An 18,666-nucleotide genomic window follows, 5' to 3' on the forward strand; every position below is an offset into this window, starting at 1 on the left:
CCAGAGGACAATGTTGGGTGTTGGGGCAAAGCAGCTGGCAGGTGCCTCATGCAGATTAATATATCAATATATTATTATATAGTTGGCTGCAAATAAGTCGATATAGCAAATGACTACCTACAACAAATTAATTTTGGTCTTATTTTAATTTAGAGGTGTCAAGTAACAAGTCCATTATTGTAAAAAACAAACAAACAAACGTGTTTCAGCCCTTGAAGTACCATGATAAGCAGTAAAAAGCCATACAAATATCACATATTCAAAATACTATAAACTTGGATGAACTGTAAGTACTTCTTAGATGTGTAGAGTAAGTTGAAAACACAAATGGTATAAAGAATGCAGGAGCAGTTTCTCTGCTCAGGCTAAGGACAGACGTTCTTACTATTAGATGTGCCCCCAAAGGATGCCTCATTTCAGAGTACAGAGGTACCTACCCATCTCTGCAGGGCCCAGCTGATGCTGTTAGGTTAAAGGTCACCAATGAAGAGATGAGATTCTTGTCTTGTCTGAATTGAACCTGAAGTGGATAAATTCAGGTTCCATTCTGAGAATCTATGATTAGATGGAGTGATTCATAAGTATTTGAATGATAGAAGCATGACAGATACAAAACGAGACATTAGGGATTAAGAAAGATGGAGTATATTACAAGGGGAGTGGTGTGGGACGTAGGAACTGGCTTCATCTTGTTCTTTCAAATAGGCTGTTTTTGGTCTTAATATTTATGTCCTGATTTGAAACATAAATTTCAGAACCCTGAAACTCAAAAGCTTTGGCTGTATAAGTCTAAAACCAAAACGACTCATTTGTTACCAGCTGTTCTTAGTGTCATCCATTCTCTAAGGCGGGAGGGTGGAATGGCCTAGCTGCAGGTTGGGGCAAGGCTTCTGCACACAGGGAAGTGGTGTTTGTGTGTTGTGGCTGGGATAGGAGAAGCGGTCCTCCACTAATATCTCAAAATATTATTCCGCTACATTAATATGGTGAGTGTGCTGAGTTGGTTTGAAAGCCTTGCGAAAAACTCGTCGGAACTATGGAAAATGTTGAGAATTCTTGACTGAGGAAACTCAAGGGTCAGAAGTCATCTAAACTAACTCCTTCCTCTGCCAAATAACAGCCAAACAACAGTTTTCTGGACCGCTTCTTGCCGTCATTGACTTAGATTCACTTAGCTGACGCATACTGTCCTTCAAGGGCTGGTGACCTGAGCCTTGGACTTGCTCAGGTGCCAGCCTGAGCCCGAAGCTCAGAGAGTGGCCCTTGGTTTTCTGCGTGTGGTCTGCGGGCGCACAAATGTGTATCACCGACCATGGAGCAGTCGAAGCCTTTAGAACAGACCATTTGTGACGAAGGAGGAGGAAATGTGTTGTCGCTGGAAAAGAAGCGCATTTCGAAAATGAGGACAGAGTGGATTGTTGTGACTTGTGCAAGAAAGAATTTGTTCCTCACCAGGGGGTTTGCTGGAAATAAAGACGCGGCGACTCTTTATCAGTCTCTAGCTGCAGGAAACAGCCAGCAAGAGAAGTCCCAGTCCAACTTCGTCGCGGACTGGGCTCCCGTAGAGAGCCGCTCGGAGGCGTGAGAGACAAGCAGGAGACTCCGACGCGTCGAGTCGGCGGTTCCCCCACTCAGTGCAGCGGGAACAAGCCGCACCAACGGCTCTTCTCCTTCTTCGTTCTTTGGGAGACACTTCGCTTGCTTTGTTTCAGACGCCGACCTATCTTCCTTGGTTGGTCTACAGCTCCACCAGTCCCGCCCACCAGAGGGCGGGGCTCCAGGGTCAAGGTGGACCAATTCCCCAGCCTCGCCCCTACACGCGCTTTTGGACCCCCGGGGCTGAGTGACAGCGGCCAGGTCCAACCTGCTATTCGGGAGCATGGCCCCCGCCAGGGGCGGTACGGGGACGAGGCGCCGGGGCCAATCGTATTGGACTTTAGGGGGCGGGGCCTCTTTGCCAGCTCCAGACCAGCTCTCTCTGCACTCTTTTTGTCAAATGAGAGACGCGGGTGGGCGGCCCCTCAGCCGAAGTTCAGCCAATGGAGGAGGCGAGATGGGCGGGCCGAGAGTGCCCGGCGGCGGGTTCTCAGCTCCCAGCCGAGGTGCGGCGAGCCGGTGGGGGGACCGCGAGGCGAGCGCGGGAGCTTGGGCGGCGAGAGCGGTGTGAGCTGCCCGAAAATGCACTCGGATGCCGCCGCTGTCAGTGAGTAACAGAGAACCAGCCGGCTGGGAGCGGGCGGCTGCCAACACTCTCCGCTCATCTCCCGCAGTCCCCGCCCCGCGCCTCCTGTCCCGAAACACGCCGGGATCCCCTGCCCGGGAGCCACCCCTTCCCCTCCCGGGGCCGGGGCGGGCGGTGACGCTGCGGGCGGCGCGGGGCGGGGGCGGGCGTGGGGGGAAGGGGCCGGCCTGCCGGGGGAGGGCGGAGGTGAGGGGGGTGGGGACTGGCTCCATTTCAGTGTTGGGGGAAGGGGGGGGGGGCGGGACGTGCGATGAAGGGCCGGGACCAGAGTGTCCCGGGTGAATGGAGGTGGAGGCGGCGGCGGGCGCTAGCGAGCAGGGTTGGGGGTTGGCACCGACGGGGGGAGGGAGAGAGGGAGCGAGCGAGCGAGCGGGGCGCAGGGGTGAGGATTTCCTAGGGGCTGAGCGGTGCGGGCGGCTCCGTGAGAAAGGCGGGTGAGTGCTAGGGGAGCGCGGGGGCGGGGACAATGGGAAGAAGGGCTGGATGGCGGGGGTGGGGGGGAACAATGGGGTGGAGGATTGGGGGCAGCGGCCGTGCGGGGCAGGAGGGCAGGCAAGGAGATGAGGGCTGATGTAATGGGAAAGGGAGATGGTGGGAGGGATTGGGGTGTGATGGGATAGTTGGGGAGTCCGGCGAGCAGGAGGGCCATAGGAAGCGTGGAGGGATAGAACTGGGAGTGGTGAGAGGGGGCCGAGGTTGGGGTAATAGGATGGAGCAGGTGTTGGGAACATAAGGAAATTGGGAGTGAGAGGAGAGGCAGAAGGTGGTTTGGGGTGACATAATGGGGCCAGGGGTAGAGGAGGTGCTGTGGGGGTGAAGAGCTAGTTGTGAGGGAAGAGAGGTTGGGAGGGGCCAGGGCAGGGGGAACACTTGTCTTGTCCAGATTCTGTCCGCGTGGGGCTCGGGGAGGAAGGTGTCGGACTATGTGTTTGGGGGAGATGTATCCTTCCCTGGATTAAGGCTGGGTCCCTTGAAGGGGAGCCTTGAGCTTCAGGGTATAAGGGGGGGGCGGGGCTGGGGTGGAGGGGGCGGGGGAGGTGCCCTGAGGTTGGCGCTTGCCGCGGTTACCCCTGATCGGCGGGAAGCGAGGTCAGCGCTGGCGCGGGCTATGGCTGCGGGTCTGGGAGGCGGGGCAGGGGAGCAGGCTGCGGGTTTTCCGCTGTGGGTGCCGGAGGGGCCCTGGAGTCCAGGGGCGGGGCGGCGGCGGGGGGGGGGGTCCCTGACGGTCCGAGGATTTGGCAGTCTGTGACGCAGTTGTCTAATTTCTGATCGTCAGGTGTGGAGGCTGGTGCTTCGGGATCCGCTTCCCTGCCGGGAGGGCCGGACCACAAACCCAGCGTAGCGCCCTCGGGGCGCGACCTCTTCCAGCCTTGCGGAGAGGGCGCTTTAGGGGTTTCCTTTAGGGTCTGGCACCAGTCGCCGGGCGTGAAGGGGAAAGGCGGTCCCGCGGAATTCTGGGACTTGTAGTCCGGACCGCGGTTGGGTTGGGTGCACGTGGGTAACTGTGGAAACGAGTCCCAGAATGCAGCGCGCCTCTCGGAGCCTCCCAGCTCCGCTAACTCGTGCTTTATTCCCCGCGGACCCTAGCGCACTCCAGGGAGGCGTTCCTGTCCTTTGGGACCTTCTCCCCGTGTCAGCGGGTGGGCGAGAACCAAGCCAAGCGCAGTCCTTTCACACTTGGGTTCTTTATCCCCAAGTTGAATATTTCCCACTTGCATTTGTTGCCCTTACTTGTAGAATAAATGCTTCGTCTTGAACCATTTAGTACATAGGTTGTGGAAAAACATTGAAGATGCGACGCAGTTTAAAGCAGCGTTTAGAATAGTGTGTATTTGTGGCTTCCTGTGTGTATAAACACCAAGTTAAAAGGTTCCGTCTTAGTTAAATCTAAGAATGCGGTGGAGACACGTAAAAACGTTGTGAAGATAGTATAAATTGTGTTTGCAGTTCTTGGGCCGTTTGGATTGCCAAAGGATAAGGGGACTTTTGGGGAAAAGATGTTCTTGAATTTGGTGTGTGTGCATGTACGTGCTTAGTCTCTTCAGTCCTGTCTGACTCATTTGTGAGCCCGTAGACTATAATCCGGAGAGGGCAATGGCACCCCACTCCAGTACTCTTGCCTGGAAAATCCCATGGATGGGGGAGCTGCAGTCCATGGGGTCGCACAGAGTCGGGCACGACTGAAGCGACTTAGCAGCAGCAGCAGCAGCAGCAGACTATAATCCGCCAGGCTCCTCTGTCCATGGGATTTCCCAGGCAAGAATACTGGAGTGTGTTGCCACTTACACTCTAGAGGATCCTCCTGACCCAGGGATCGAACTCAGGTCTCTTGCGTCTCCTGCAATGGCAGGCGTAGTCTTTACCACTGTGCCACCAATTGAGAGCTGGAGGTGGCTTAATGGAATTGCGGTGAAAATGATCTCATTTATTTAAGTCAGCATGAAAATGTGAAGATGAGCAAAGGGAATATTTGATGTCTTTGGTTTTCAAAGAAGCATGGAAAGCAAATGAGACTAGAGGAAGGTAAACTCATTGGAGAGAACCTTAGGTTTTCATGTGTTTTTCTTTAGTATTAGAAACCATCCTTTCAGCCTGTAGACTGCAGACATCACATCCTTTGCCAGTTCCCTTTACCATTGATATGCAATGAGGACTCCAAAACTTGTAATGTGGAGGAGGGCTATCAGGTTAGCTCAGAAGTGACAAGAGTTTTTTAATGTGATGTATAAAGTACTATGAAACCATTGGTAGCATGGTCACTAGAAGATTATTGTGATGACCCAGATGATAAAAATTTTACCAAGAAGTCCAAAGATTTGGAAACTATCTAGTATGGTTACAAATATATTGAACTTGAGTGCTTGATTCAATGAACTCATATGGTTCATTTCATAATGGCTGAAAAATTGGGCAATGTGTGATTTTATCAGGAAAAGATTTATATCTGTTTTATATTTTACTTAAGCTTAAGGTGACATATCCAGGAACTCCTTTGTGACATGTAAATATTTAACCTGGTTATGTTTTCCTTTTTTTTTTTTTTTTTAATGTGCATGTGTCATGAAATTTGCTCTTGTAAAGGGTGAAGTGTATGAGGTTGAAAACAAGACCTGTAACTGTCTTCAAGGGGGTGTTTTTAAAGAAAATATTAGGCCAGTCGTTCTGTTCCCTTTTCTCTTTTTTCAGTTTCATCCCAAAGGGCAGGTGCCCTATAGATACACATGACGCTCTCTCTTCCTCAGCACGCAAACCCCAGATTCCTATACATTATTATCGTAGCACTTTCTGCTATGGTTTTTAGGTTCCTCTTTGATTTTTGGCCTTTGGGGAGGTTGTTTTATTTTCTTATGAGCTTAGTTATGCATTTAAACAAATGTTTCTTAAACTTTTCCCAGAACTTTTGCGACTGTTTCAAGCAGATGGTTCCAGCTTAAGAATGGTGTGACTTTACAGTGGTGCTCAATCAATATGCATTTGATAAAAACTGTACCTTGAATTTTGGATTTTGATCTTTTCTCAAGTTAGTGATGTCTGGTATTATAGTTTCCTGATGCTTGAGCAGCGGCCTCGGCAACTCCCAGTCAGACACGTAATCAGGAGGGTAAACAACCAGTACAGTTATAACCATTTTGTACCCAGACCACCATCCTGTTTTTCACTTTCAGTACAGTTTTCTGTAAATTACCTGAGGGGACTTCCCTGGTGGTCCAGCAGTTAAGACCCTGCGCTCCCAATGCTGAGAGCACTGATTCCATCCCTGGTTGGGGAACTAAGATCCTGACTGCCACATAGCATGGCCAAAAAAAAAAAAAAAATTACCTGAGATAGTCAATATTTTGTTATAAAATAGGCTTGAAGTTTCGAGATAATTTTGCCCAGCTGTGTGTTAACATAAGCGTTCTGAGCATGTTTAGGATGGGCTAGGCTAAGCTATTATCTGTAGGTTAGGTTTATTAAATGTACTTTCGACATAGGATATTCTCAGTTAAATAGTGGGTTTACTCAGGGCATAACCCCATCATAAGTAGAGAAAGATCTATAATGGGAATATTTTCAGGTTGTTTTACCAGTAACATTGCCAGAAAAGAAAGAACCCCTCATTTTCTCCCTTGGAAGAGAAAATGGTAACCCCCTCCAGTATTCTTGTCTGAAAAATCCCATGGACAGAGGAGCCTGGTGGGCCACAGTCAATGGGGTTGCAAAGAATAGGACAATTTTCCACTTCTGAGAATTTCTGTATTTTTGTTTTTTATTCCTCTCTTCTTGCTCCCAAGAAGTACCCCTATTAACACTTGATCACATGTTTTCAATGTTATTTATTATTATATCCATTTCTCTTTAACTGCTCCCAGAAGCTCTTATTGCTTTTTTCCTATCATATATGTTTGCATTGCTCTCATCTCAGTAGTGGAGAAGGCAATGGCAACCCACTCCAGTACTCTTGCCTGGAAAATCCCATGGATGGAGGAGCCTGGTGGGCTGCAGTCCATGGGGTTGCTAAGAGTCGAACATGACTGAGCGACTTCCCTTTCACTTTTCACTTTCATGCATTGGAGAAGGACATGGCAACCCACTCCAGTGTTCTTGCCTGGAGAATCCCAGGGACGGAGGAGCCTGGTGGGCTGCCGTCTATGGGGTCACACAGAGTCGGACACGACTGAAGCGACGTAGCAGCAGCAGCTCTCATCTCAGTAGTAATAGTCTTGTGTAGTCAGCAGTGTAAAAAAATCATGGTTTCAGAAACTGACCTCCTGATAACTTTTGTTGTATGATTTAGGATGCCTCTGGCAAATAAATACTCAATCAAAAGTGGCTTAAGTAATAGAGCTTATTTTTGTTCAGTAACAAGAAGTTTAGAGATGGATGGTTCTAAGGCTGGTACAGAGTCTCAGTATGTCTTTTAAGAATCTAGGCTCTTTGTATACTTTTTTCCTTTATTTTTAGTATTTTGGTTTGTCAGGAGCCTTAAGCTCGTTGCCTCATGTTTGCAATGTGGTTGCTGTAGCACCAGACATCATGCTTATGTAAGAAAAGGGTGAAAGCAGTATATTTACTTATAGTTCCCTCCCTTCCAGAGAGAATCTTTTCTGGAAGGTCACCTTGCAGACTTTCCCTTTAGTTTCATTGGGTAGAATTGACATCATGCCACTACTAGTTGTAAGGGAGGTGGAGAAGGTGAAAGTCTGGCATTTTTAGCTTCTGTTGTGGGTTCCAGACTTCCCTAGGGCCCAAGAAGGGTGAGGAGAATGCTATGAGTTGGCAGCCTATAGTTATATCCCTGAATCAGCTACTTTGTCCAACTGTCTTTGACTTGGTCTCAATCATTTTTATCTGTTGATTTATTTTCTGCCACATTCTAAAATGATTAGAGGTGACTTAATAAATATAAATAAAATTCTGTCAAGAGAAAGAAAATACAGATTTACAGGCTACACATAAATGCTTGCTGTATGTTAGAAATGGGCCCTGTATTTTGGCTCTCAGCTTCCTAGTGGCCAAAATAAAGATGAGAACAAGACCAATTCATTTTTTTCATTTGGTGAATGAAACTGCAGTTCATTTAATAACCCAGGCTGAAAGCTTAGACATTGCTCATCCTCTCTTTTCTTGGTTGGTAGTGAGTGCAAGCTTGCATCTCTCTTCCTATGCCTGTCCTCTCTGTTCCATACCGATTGCCATCGCCCTAGGTCTGAGCCATCCTTTCTTATAATAACCAGTAAGTAATCTTTTTGCCAGGCTCAGCCTCCTATTTATCCTCTTCATCATCAGTTGAATATCTTTGTCCTTATGACCCCTCTACCCCAAAACCTCAAAGGCTCCCGGTTGCTTACAGATGTCTCAGGAGCTGGGATTGAACTGGTTCTGTAGTTTAAGCTTAGTTTCTTTCCTCTGAACTCTTCTCCCCGCTCTGCTCTCAGTGCCACTCCTCTTAATTGTTCCTTTTTCCCACTCTAGCAGACTCCTTCCCTCCACCGAATCTCCAAGGACTGTTGACTTTTATTCTCGGTTTTATCTTATTTAACGGTTTTATCTTATTTAACAGTAGCTATGTGTTTACTTACTTGTCCCTTTTCCAGTTGGACAATAACTCTCTCTTGAGATCTGGGACTCTGCCTTAGTATCCATGCTGTGGTCCTGTGCATTGCATTGCTTAGAACCTCAAATATGTAATGAACTGAACTTAGATGGTCTCTTAGATGAACTTAGATGAACTCTTGAGCAGTTAGTGAATTATCTGAAAGATTTTCATGCTTCCTCCTGCAATTCTGCTTCTGAGATGTCTTTTGTTATCTTTAGGTTTTTCTTCCAGGAATACACTTATTTTCACTTATTCATTCTCTGCCATTTTTTTTGGACAGAGTTGTCCTATGCAAACCAATTTAAATAATATGTATTTTTAAATAGATGCAGATACCAGTTTTGAAGAATGTCTGTGGCATGGAGAAGTTCTCCAGAAGGGAGTAGCACACTGGTGATGTGTAACAGTACATGTGTCCACTTCTGACCTGGTGTGTAATGGGCCGTGGTGGGGAAGGCTTGGGCAAGGCTTGGCAAGTCTGATGGTAAAGAGCCTGGAAGTGTCTGTCTCCCTTCCTATTTTGTTTTATGACCAGAGTCTGGTCCTAAGGGTGTTTTTTTGTTGTTGTTGTTGTTTTTTAATGTTAAGAATACATTAAGCTCACCAAAGTCTGTCTTTATTTAGGAAGTAAATTGTGTTGGAGGTGAGTTTTCTGAGCCTCTGACATTAATGCTGACATCTCTACTTAGGTAACCAGCTTAAATTACAGTCAGTAGCCTTTCATAGCATATTCTTTTTTTAATTCTGAGATTCAGGTTAGCAGAAGTACCTCTTGAGAATTATTCTTTTAAGCAGAACATACATGTAAAGATATTTGTGGCTGGGACTTCCCTGGTGGTTCAACAGTTAAAACACCACACTTCTACTGCAGGGAGCCCAAGTTTGATCCCTGATTGGGAAACTAAGATCCTGCATGGTGTGTAGCCACAAAAAATAAAACAAACAAAAAAAGTATTAAAAAAAATATTGGTGGCTATCAGTTCAGTTCAGGCGCTCATTCGTGTCCAACTCTTTGCGAACCCATGGACTGCAGCACACCAGGGTACCCTGTCCATCACCAACTCAAAACTCCTGTTTGAGCTTACTCAAACTCCTGTCCATCAAGTCGGTGACGCCATCCAGACATCTCACCCTCTGTCATCCCCATCTCCTCCTGCCTTCATCTTTCCCAGCATCAGGGTCTTTTCCAGTGAGTCAGTTCTCATCAGGTGGGCAAAGTATTGGAGTTTCTGCTTCAGCATCAGTCTTTCCAATGAATATTCAGGACTGATTTCCTTTAGGATTGAGTGGTTGGATCTCCTTGCAGTCCAGGGGACCCTCAAGAGTCTTGTCCAACACCACAGTTCAAAAGCATCACTTCTTCAGCACTTAGCTTTCTTTATAGTCCAACTTTCACATCCATACATAACTATTGGGAAAACCATAGCTTTGATTAGATGGACCCTTGGTGGCTATAAGAGAGGCTATTATATTGGTGGCTATAAAAGAGGCTACAACTTTTGGCTTATGTTTCAAATAGAAAAAAATACTGAAGTGCATCTTGAATAGAATCATATATTTTAACAATTGTTGCATGACTGTTCAGATCTAAGGATCTTTTCTCTGTCATGTCCAATATTCTGGTAGACAAAGTATTTGCTGCTTTAGATTTGAATTGTTTTTGTTTTAATCCGAAGATGCTGTTAATGAGTTATTTTCAATCTAGGAAGGTAGGCTTTGTAGTTTTTGAAACTACTAATTAATATACTGGTGGTGGTGGTGGTTTAGTCGCTAAGTCATGTCCAACTCTTTGTGACCCCCAAGGACTGTAGCCCACCAGGCTCCTCTGTCCATGGGATTTTCCAGGCACGAATACTGGTGTGAGTTGCCATTTCCTTCTCCAGAGTATCTTCCTAACCCAGGGATTGAACTTGTGTCTCCTGCATCGCAGGCGAATTCTTATCAACTGAACCACTGTAAAACATTAAATAATGTGTCGAAAGACCCCCACCCTCCCCAGATCACATTACCTCTGAGTATGATTCTTTTAGTTCCATCTTTGAGGATTGTTTTCCTTGTGAATATTTTTTGAAAACCTTTCATTAGTTGCTGTCCGTGTCAGTAGTATTTGCAAAGATGGTGTGTCATCTCTTTATATCTGTGATGGCTTTTGCCAGTCTTTGGGGCCCTGGTTCTTCCTCTCATTGGGGAATTCTAACTGTCAAAGCAGAGCTGCCTAGACACAGCCACACCAGAGTGTGATTCTGAGACTGAAGGCTGGTCCAGGTAATGTCAGTGGTGCACTCTGCCCTTAGATGTTTTGGCTGTACAGCTGGTATGATTGGTCCTCTGGTTTTCCTGGAGATTGTGGGAACTATCTAATAACCTTAAAAAAGAAAAATTGCTGTCCTGTTTAAGTTAGCTGGTTTGTTTGTGATGCTTACAACTAAGAATTCTGACAAATTCAACATCCAGACCGATCACTGGTCGATACATGGCAGAGGCCGTTGTGGAGAAGAGCAGTGATCTGCCTTTCCACTCTGCCTGGACTCTGTTCAGAGTCCAAGAGCCCTGACTTGAGGTGATCCAAAAGACTGAAGCGGGTACTGAGGCAGTGTTCGTGGTAGGAGCTGTCTTTGTCAGTGGTCATGCTGGACTCTGAGGCATGCAGTCACCCCACTGATCTCACTGTGTAGAGCTCTTTACTGCTGTCTTCTCTTAATCATATCTGTGTCCTCTCCCCCGCCCCCAAATTGTTGAGAGTATTAGATATGGAAAGAATACTGGTAGAATATTTATTTCGTTTAGCCAAAAATCATATCTAATAGTCCTAATTGCTGTTTAGTTGACTTTATTGAATGTACTTAATTCTATAAAATTTTACCCATTTGATAAATACATGTGTGTGTGTAACCACCACAATAATTAAGATATGGAATGATTTTGTTGTCCCTCAAAATACCCTTATATTCCCTTGCAGTCTGTGCTTCTGTACTTTCCACCACAATTTTTGGCTTTTAATATATATCAGCTTAGGCCTCCTCCATGTTATTTGATGATTTGTCATTTTGCTGTTTGTGAGGATATTACAGTGTAAAAAGATATAATAATCTCTTCTTCAGTTCAGTCGCTCAGTCGTGTCCGACTCTTTGCGACCCCATGAATCGCAGCACGCCAGGCCTCCCTGTCTATCACCAACTCCCTCAGTTCACTCAGACTCACGTCTATCGAGTCAGTGATGCCATCCAGCCATCTCATCCTCTGTCGTCCCCTTCTCCTCCTGCCCCCAATCCCTCCCAGCATCTCTTCTTACTGAACTATTAAATCCAAAGAAAAACTAACAGTGCTGCATAAATTATAAATCTTTACACATAGAATTGACTTGTCTTAGTTGACTTGTTCCCTTGAAAGGTTTTCCTGGTGGATGGCTTTTCTGTGGACCAAAGGCATACAGTTCTAGGATTAGTTCCTTGGATGAGATGATGTATTTTCTGGGTCAGATCGGGAGGCAGGGAAGCAGAGTAGCAGAGTAGTTAAGTGTGGGCCTTAGAGTCAGAATATCTGGGTTCTGCGCCTGTTAGCTGTGTGACCGTGGATAAATTACTCAACCACTCTGTGTAAGCTTCAGGTTCCTCATGCATAAAGCCACCTACTGTAGGGTATGGAGTTGTTCAGTCAGTGGTGTTTATTGAATGCCTACTGTGTACTAGGCCCCATTCTTCACCTGTCATGAAGTTTTCATTCCAGCATGGGGAAAGAAGTGGATAATAAGAGTGTGTTCCATGGTGATCAGCTCATTAGAGAAGAACCAAGCAGGGAAGGGGAGCACACCCATGCCCCATGTGTGCAGGGGAGGGGAACAAGAGCAGAGGATGTTATAGCTTACATGGCTTGGTCAGGGAAGGCTGGAGGAGGTGAAGGGGGCATTCTAGGGAGAGGGAATACAAATTCAGAGACTCTGAGGAGGGGAGCAGACCTGTGTTTGAGGAATGGCAAACAGGCAAACTGTGCTTGGAGTGGAGTTGGGGCTTGGGCAGAGAGGAAGAGTAGGAGGCAAGATGAGGAGTGATCCTGAGAATTAAATTAAATAGAAGACAAAATGTTTAGAGAAATGCTTGGCACTTTTCTCTTTTTGTTGCTGATGATTACTGTGTAATGACAGTTTTCTTATTAGGCTTTAAAAAGAGCCCCTCGAGGGACTTCCCTGGTGGTCCAGTGGCTAAGACTCTCCCAGGGCAGGGGGCCCAGGTTCTATCCCTGGTCAGGGAACAAGAGCTGACATGCCACAGTTCAAGATCCCGTGTGACTCAGCTAAGACCCAGAGCAGCCAAATAAATAAATGAAAGGAGACTGTGGAGAGGAACAGAGGTCATAAGAAAGAGGCAATGCCTCACTTGGTCACTCACCAAACCTTTGCGGTTTTTTCTATAGCTGGGTGCTCCTGCGACAAAGACAGATGAGCCTGGCCCTTGCGTTTAAGGAGCTTCCTTCCAGTGCTTAGTGGTGGAGGCAGAGAAGTCCTGGACCGTTGAAATATGGGGCAGGGAAGGTTAGATGGATGCCCAGCATGCTTAGAAACAAATAGGTAGTCATTAAAATTAGACTTCAGGGAAGTGAAGTGACATGTTAGTCGATCAGTCGTGTCCAAATCTTTGTGACCCCGTGGACTGTGTAGCCTGCCAAGGTCCTCTGCCCATAGAGTTCTCCAGGCAAGATTGTTGGAGTGGGTTACCGTTCCCTTCTCCAAGGGATCTTCCAGACCCAGGAACTGAACCCTGGTCACTTGAATTGCAGGCAGATTCTTTTACCATCTGAGTCACCAGGGAAGCCCTTCAGGGAAGTTAGCTATTATTGTGTAAGCTTAGCTTTTGAAGTTCTAGTATGTGAAGGAAAAGATGGGTGTGTGCCTCCGGGGCTGAGGTGGAAGGGTGCTTTCCAAGTAGAGGGAGCAGCCTGGCAGTAGCAAAGGAGTTGGATAAGCCAGAGCTAAGGGGAATCAGGTGGAGGGGTGGGCAGGAGCCACGTGGAGAGGGCTAGAAAGAGGCTCCAGGGAGTGGAAAGGAGGGGAGTGGTAAGAGAGAAATCAGAAGATGTGGGATGCAGGGAGAAAGGAGGAACAGAGCGGGGCGCAGGGGAGGAGAGGGACTGACAACATGTTTATACACAGTGATTAATCATGGGCTGTTCCAGTTGCCTTGCCTGCTTTCATTCATTTAATCCTCACCCCAGCCCTTGAAGGTAGGAATATGAATGTACTGTTATCATCCCCATTTTACAGGTGAGGAAGCTGAGGTACAGAATGTGACCTTTTGAAGGTCACACAGCTGTAAGTGGTGAGTTGAGATGCTAACTCAGGCATTCTGGCACTGGTGTTTAGGTGCCTGCGACTGCCTATGAAATAACGTGTGTGCTTAGTTGCGTCCGACTCTTCGGAACCCAATGGACTGTAGCCCGCCAGGCTCCTCTGTCCGTGGGATTCTCCAGGCAAGAATACTCTGAAACAACACTATTTTATTTGTGCATCTCACTTAACCCTTTGGTAGCCTGGCAGGTATCCTGGAATTCTGTGTTCTGTCACTGGCCTATGAATGCTGGTGGCAGAGCCTGTTGTTACGATTGTCTTCGTTTTGCACTTGGTTCTTTTCTTGTTGGAATGGATCCCAACAGGGTCTGGGATGAATTCCTTCTATCCCACTCCTCTTCTTTCGTTATTGCCATTTCACAATGAAACTAGTCATTTATTTAAAAATGCATTCTAGCTGGGCAACTGATTATGGCAAAGAAGAGTATTTCCATACTTTTTCTTGTCACTAATGAAATAGTCATTTTTTAGTCTTAAAGATTTTATTTTAAACAGACATTTGTATTACGTACCTTTTAAGCATATATTTTTTGAATATAGGAGATGCCTAACATCACTGCCGAAAAGCCAGAAAACTTACAGAGCTACTAATGTTGTTTTTGTGTGACATCTTTGAACTGATTTCTTATCTTTTTCTGTGGTTAAGGGTGAGTTTAAGTTTTTTTCCCCTTTAAGATCTCTTTCTATAGATTCCATTCCCAAAATTAGACCACAGATTATTTGTTCTTAATTAAACAGGAAGCTTGAGGAGGAGTGTTGAACATTCAAGTCCAGACAGCTGGCTATTGACGTGAGAGTTTTAAAGACCTGTCCCCGTGTCATTCTTCTGCCCTGTCTTTTGGATCTTCTGGGTTCTGTCTGCCTTAGTCTCTTCCATGTTGAATAATAATAATAGGGATTAAAATAATGAACCTTTGTTGGTTCACAGTATGGGCCAGTGCTGTGCTGAGTGCTTGGCACACACCCTAAGAGCCTGGTGAGGAGGGGCCTGCTGTTTGATTTAGTGAGGCTGGGTAACAGGAAGGTCCTTCAGCTAGGACACGGCAGAGCAGGGACTCTTACCCAGGGCTTTCCGAGGCCAGAGCTGTACTCTTTACCCCAAATCGGGCCTCTTCTAACATGAGTGAGATGAAATGGATCTGTGTTCTTCAGTGGGTAGGGTGGGGTGAAGCCAGTGAGTCCAGGGCCCTTTGTATCCAGTCAAGGTGGGAGAGCAGCCAGTCTGGCTGTCCTGACGTGGCTGGCTCCTTTAAGATGGTGGCACCAGCAGGCGCAGGCTGTGCGGTTGGTGACGGGTGCTGGGTGGCACGCCACCTGTCCTGGATGGGGGCTTCACCTCCCAGCCACTTTTTCAGGTCCTGTGAGAATTAGGAGGAAAAAGCCAGAAGCGGTGGTGTGCTTGGATGGCCTTAGCTTCAGATCTTGTGTTCAGTGAAAGCTCCGAGTCACCCACCATGACCTGGTCCCACCTCGTCAGTTTCCTCCTTCCCACGCTCACTTTCCTGACTTTGTGTCTTGTAAATAACAAGTATTTATTGATGAGGAGAGTGATGTTCATGCCTTCCTCCTGACTGCCCCTTGGTTCCTTTCAGTTTGCACCTAAGTTTTTGACCTTGAACAGCTTGGATCTTGATCTTATCTTCACACTGCGAGGGTTGCCGTGAATGGGTTGGACTCCCCTCTGGCCTGGCTGAGATTGTGAACTGGATGTGGACTGGGGATAGAAGAGAGGGTGGGGACGCACGCTCCTCTCTGGTTGCATGTAGAGTCACCTGGGCTGCTTGAGAAGCTCTGACAAGTCCACTCCTATTTTTGTTTGATTGGCCTGGATGGGGCCCCAGCAGTGGCAGTTATTCAGACTCCCCAGGCGATTCTGATGTGCAGCCTCTGGATCAGTGTTCAGTAGCTCAGTGTGTACACGGGGTTTGGTTTGGACTATGGCGGGGAGGCTGGCAGGGTTGCGGCCAGCCCTCCCCTGTACAGGCCACGCTGCTCAGCTTGCAGGTGACACCGAGTGGCACAGAGCCCCGCTCAGGTGGCGCCCGCTCTGCGCCGGGCACTGTGCTGGGCACACTGCAGCAGGGGCTCATTTGATCCTCAGTGTTCTCATGAGACAGGTGCTGTTAGACCAAGAGCTTCCTGTTTCTAACAAGTTCGACAAGTGTGCAGTATGAAGCTGACTCGCAAACCTGGCTTTTGGTTTTTCCTAGTTTTGCGGTGTGGAAAACTCGTTTCAGATCTGTGTGTTTTAATAATTTGGCCTCAAATGTGAAAATAGGTTTTACAAGTGAGACACGTACTTGTGCCTTTTCACATAGCTCAGTGACTTATCAGTTGGTGTGCAGAAGCGTAAGTTGGTTCTAGAATACCAGTTGAAAACACTACTGTTTATAGGGTCAAAAGTAGACTTCATTTTATGGTAGACTTTGTATTTTAAGTCATTTTGAAGTGAAACTGGTTTTTAATGAATTTTTAAACTTAAAAGTGCATTTTGTAATTTTTTAAAATCACATGCTACGTATATTTGTGTTCATATTATAGATCCACCCTGACTTGTAATCTGACCCACTCTATGCGCTGTGCCTTCTGTAACCTTCTAGGGTACGAAGCAAGTTGAATTTCAGTGTTTTAAAAATGTGCTCCAGTCTCATCATTGTTAAGCCCAAACTCAATACCCACTCTGCCCTTTCTCTTTCTCTTCATGGTAAAACTTCTGCAACAAGTTGTTTATGCCTGATGATAGACTGATCCCTCACTTCTTGCTCCAACCATGCCTCATTTCATTCTTCACCCCAGTTATAGAGTAACTTGCACATTGCTCAATCCCGTGGCTACTCTTTTTTCTAAGTTTATTTATTTATTTGGCTGCGCCGGGTCTTAGTTGCAGCATTCAGGATTTAGTTCCCTGCCCCGGGATCCAAGCCAGGTCCTCTGCATTGGGAGCTCAGAGTCCTGACCACCAGGGAAGTCCCCAGTGGGTACTTTAAAAGCATTTTTCCTCTGTTTATTGGTCATGAGCTGCTGCTGCTGCTAAGTCGCTTCAGTCGTGTCTGACTCTGGGCGACCCCATAGCCAGCTTGTGCTTTTCTAGGTATTGGGATAAAGTGGTGAACACAGCTAAAGAAGATGCCTGTAATCATGGAGCTTGGGCTCCAGGGAGTGTGACAAAGGATAAAGATGTAAATATATATAAAATATAATGTCTGGGTCACAAAGGACCTCATATCTTACGATTCTATTGATAGAAAATGTACAGAGGCAAACTGTAGGGTTAGTGGTTGCCTGATGATGTAGGGGTGAGGGGAAAAATGAGGAGTGATTGCTGATGGGGTGATAAAAATGTTGTTAAATAACATTGTGATGGTTGTGCAGCTGTGAATACACTAAAAAGCATTGACTTGTGCACTTTAGATGGATCAATTGTATGGTAGATGATTTCTATTTCAATAAAGCTTTTTAAAAAAGGTCAAAAAATGAAGGTGTAAACCCTAACCTGGTAGCTCAGCTGGTAACGCTGGTGGGGATGGAGGTGCTGGTTTGGATAGAGAAGTCAGGGGAGGGAGGCCTCTGGATGAGGTGATGTCTGAACAGACATTTCAGTGATGTCAATGTCAGGCCAGTGACAACAGAGGTGGGAAAGAGGAGGAGGGTATATTAAATAAAATAGACCCTGAGCCAGGAGTTCACTTGAGTAGTCAGGAAGAGTGTGGCTGGAATGGAGTGAGCAGGATAATGAAATGGGATGACTTAGGTCAGGTCGTGTAGGGCCTTGCCTGGACTTGTTGGAGTTTTTCCTTTCGTGCGGTAGCCACAAATCCAAAATCTCTACAACCTTACATTGTTACTTGTCACTTGTAGGACCCCCTTGGCAGGGGTCTCTTTTCCCCTCAGTGACATTCATATCCTCAGTGTACCCGAAACCTGTAGGAAAATGGGCTCCTGTTTCTAGAAGGAGAAAGAAAGTGAAAGTCACTCACTTGTGTCCGACACTTTATGACCCCATGGACTGTAGCCGGCCAGGCTCCTCTGCCTGTGGAATTCTCCAGGCCAGAATACTGGAGTGGGTAGCCATTCCCTTTTCCAAGGGATCTTCCCGACCTAGGGATTGAACCCAGGTCTTCCACATTGCCGGTGGATTCTTTACCAGCTGAGCTACCAGGGAAGCTCTCTAGAAGAAAGGACAGACCTAAACAGTGAGTCTTAGTTACATACACTATTATATACTTTTTCCACATCACTGAGTAAAACTAAGGTTTCAGGAGGGTGGGTCATGTAACCAGTGGCGTGGAGCAGCCCTCAGCCTTCCCTGTGGAATCGCCTTTAGAGAGGCCCAGCCCTGCACCGCTGCCTCTTGCTCTTGTTCTGTTCCAGAAACATGTAGGATGAATGCTGATTTTGATAACCTTTAATTTTGTTTCACTTTTTTGGCAGTGACATGGTAACGACCCCATGTTCTGTCCTCTGCCTCCACCCCCAAAGCCATTACTGGTTTAGTTCATCATTTTCATTGTCCTCAGAATGCATTAACCCACTCCGGTGTTCTTGCCTGGAGAATCCCAGGGACGGTGGAGCCTGGTGGGCTGCCGTCTGTGGGGTTGCACAGAGTCGGACACGACTGAAGTGACTTGCAGCAGCAGCAGCATGCATTTATCAGTACATATATGTGCATAGTGCTATACTAAAAATTTTGTACCTGAGAGCATTGCTTACTGATTGACCAGCTGGAGTTTAGCTAAAAATAAAATACTTTTGTGAATTCTTAGTGACGAGAAGAAAGAGGTGTATTTGAAATAGAAATAACATGGATGTTATGTCTTTTCTGTACCATCTGTGTTTTTTTTTAAGTTGGTAGATTGTTTTGATTTCACCAGTATCTTCATTTAATATTAAGGCTCTCTAACTTTGTGAGAACTGATTGTTGACTACTGATTGACAACTTTGGTGGAACATGCTGCTGCTTTTTACTCCCTGATGCTCCCATCAGAGATGAGTTAGGACGGAGGA

At 46.5% G+C, this 18,666-nt stretch overlaps 1 protein-coding gene across 10 annotated transcripts in view; it reads left to right on the forward strand.

Annotated features, from left to right (window-relative positions):
- The first annotated feature begins 1,158 nt into the window (after positions 1-1,158).
- DCUN1D4 (defective in cullin neddylation 1 domain containing 4) overlaps positions 1,159-18,666 on the forward strand; it is a 75,756-nt gene continuing 58,248 nt past the window's right edge. For 3 of the 10 annotated variants that reach the window (XM_069594082.1, XM_069594084.1, XM_069594085.1), the window contains exon 1: positions 1,159-2,203. In XM_069594082.1, coding sequence (XP_069450183.1) covers positions 2,179-2,203 — 25 coding nt within the window. In that variant the 5' untranslated portion in view covers positions 1,159-2,178. Of the gene's footprint in view, positions 2,204-2,467; positions 2,677-3,147; positions 3,332-18,666 lie in introns of those variants that run through there. The other 7 variants (XM_069594086.1, XM_069594087.1, XM_069594088.1 and 4 more) reach the window with 4 other exon arrangements.

This window comes from Ovis canadensis, chromosome 6, assembly GCF_042477335.2.
Source record: "Ovis canadensis isolate MfBH-ARS-UI-01 breed Bighorn chromosome 6, ARS-UI_OviCan_v2, whole genome shotgun sequence".
NCBI classification, from domain to species: domain Eukaryota; kingdom Metazoa; phylum Chordata; class Mammalia; order Artiodactyla; family Bovidae; genus Ovis; species Ovis canadensis.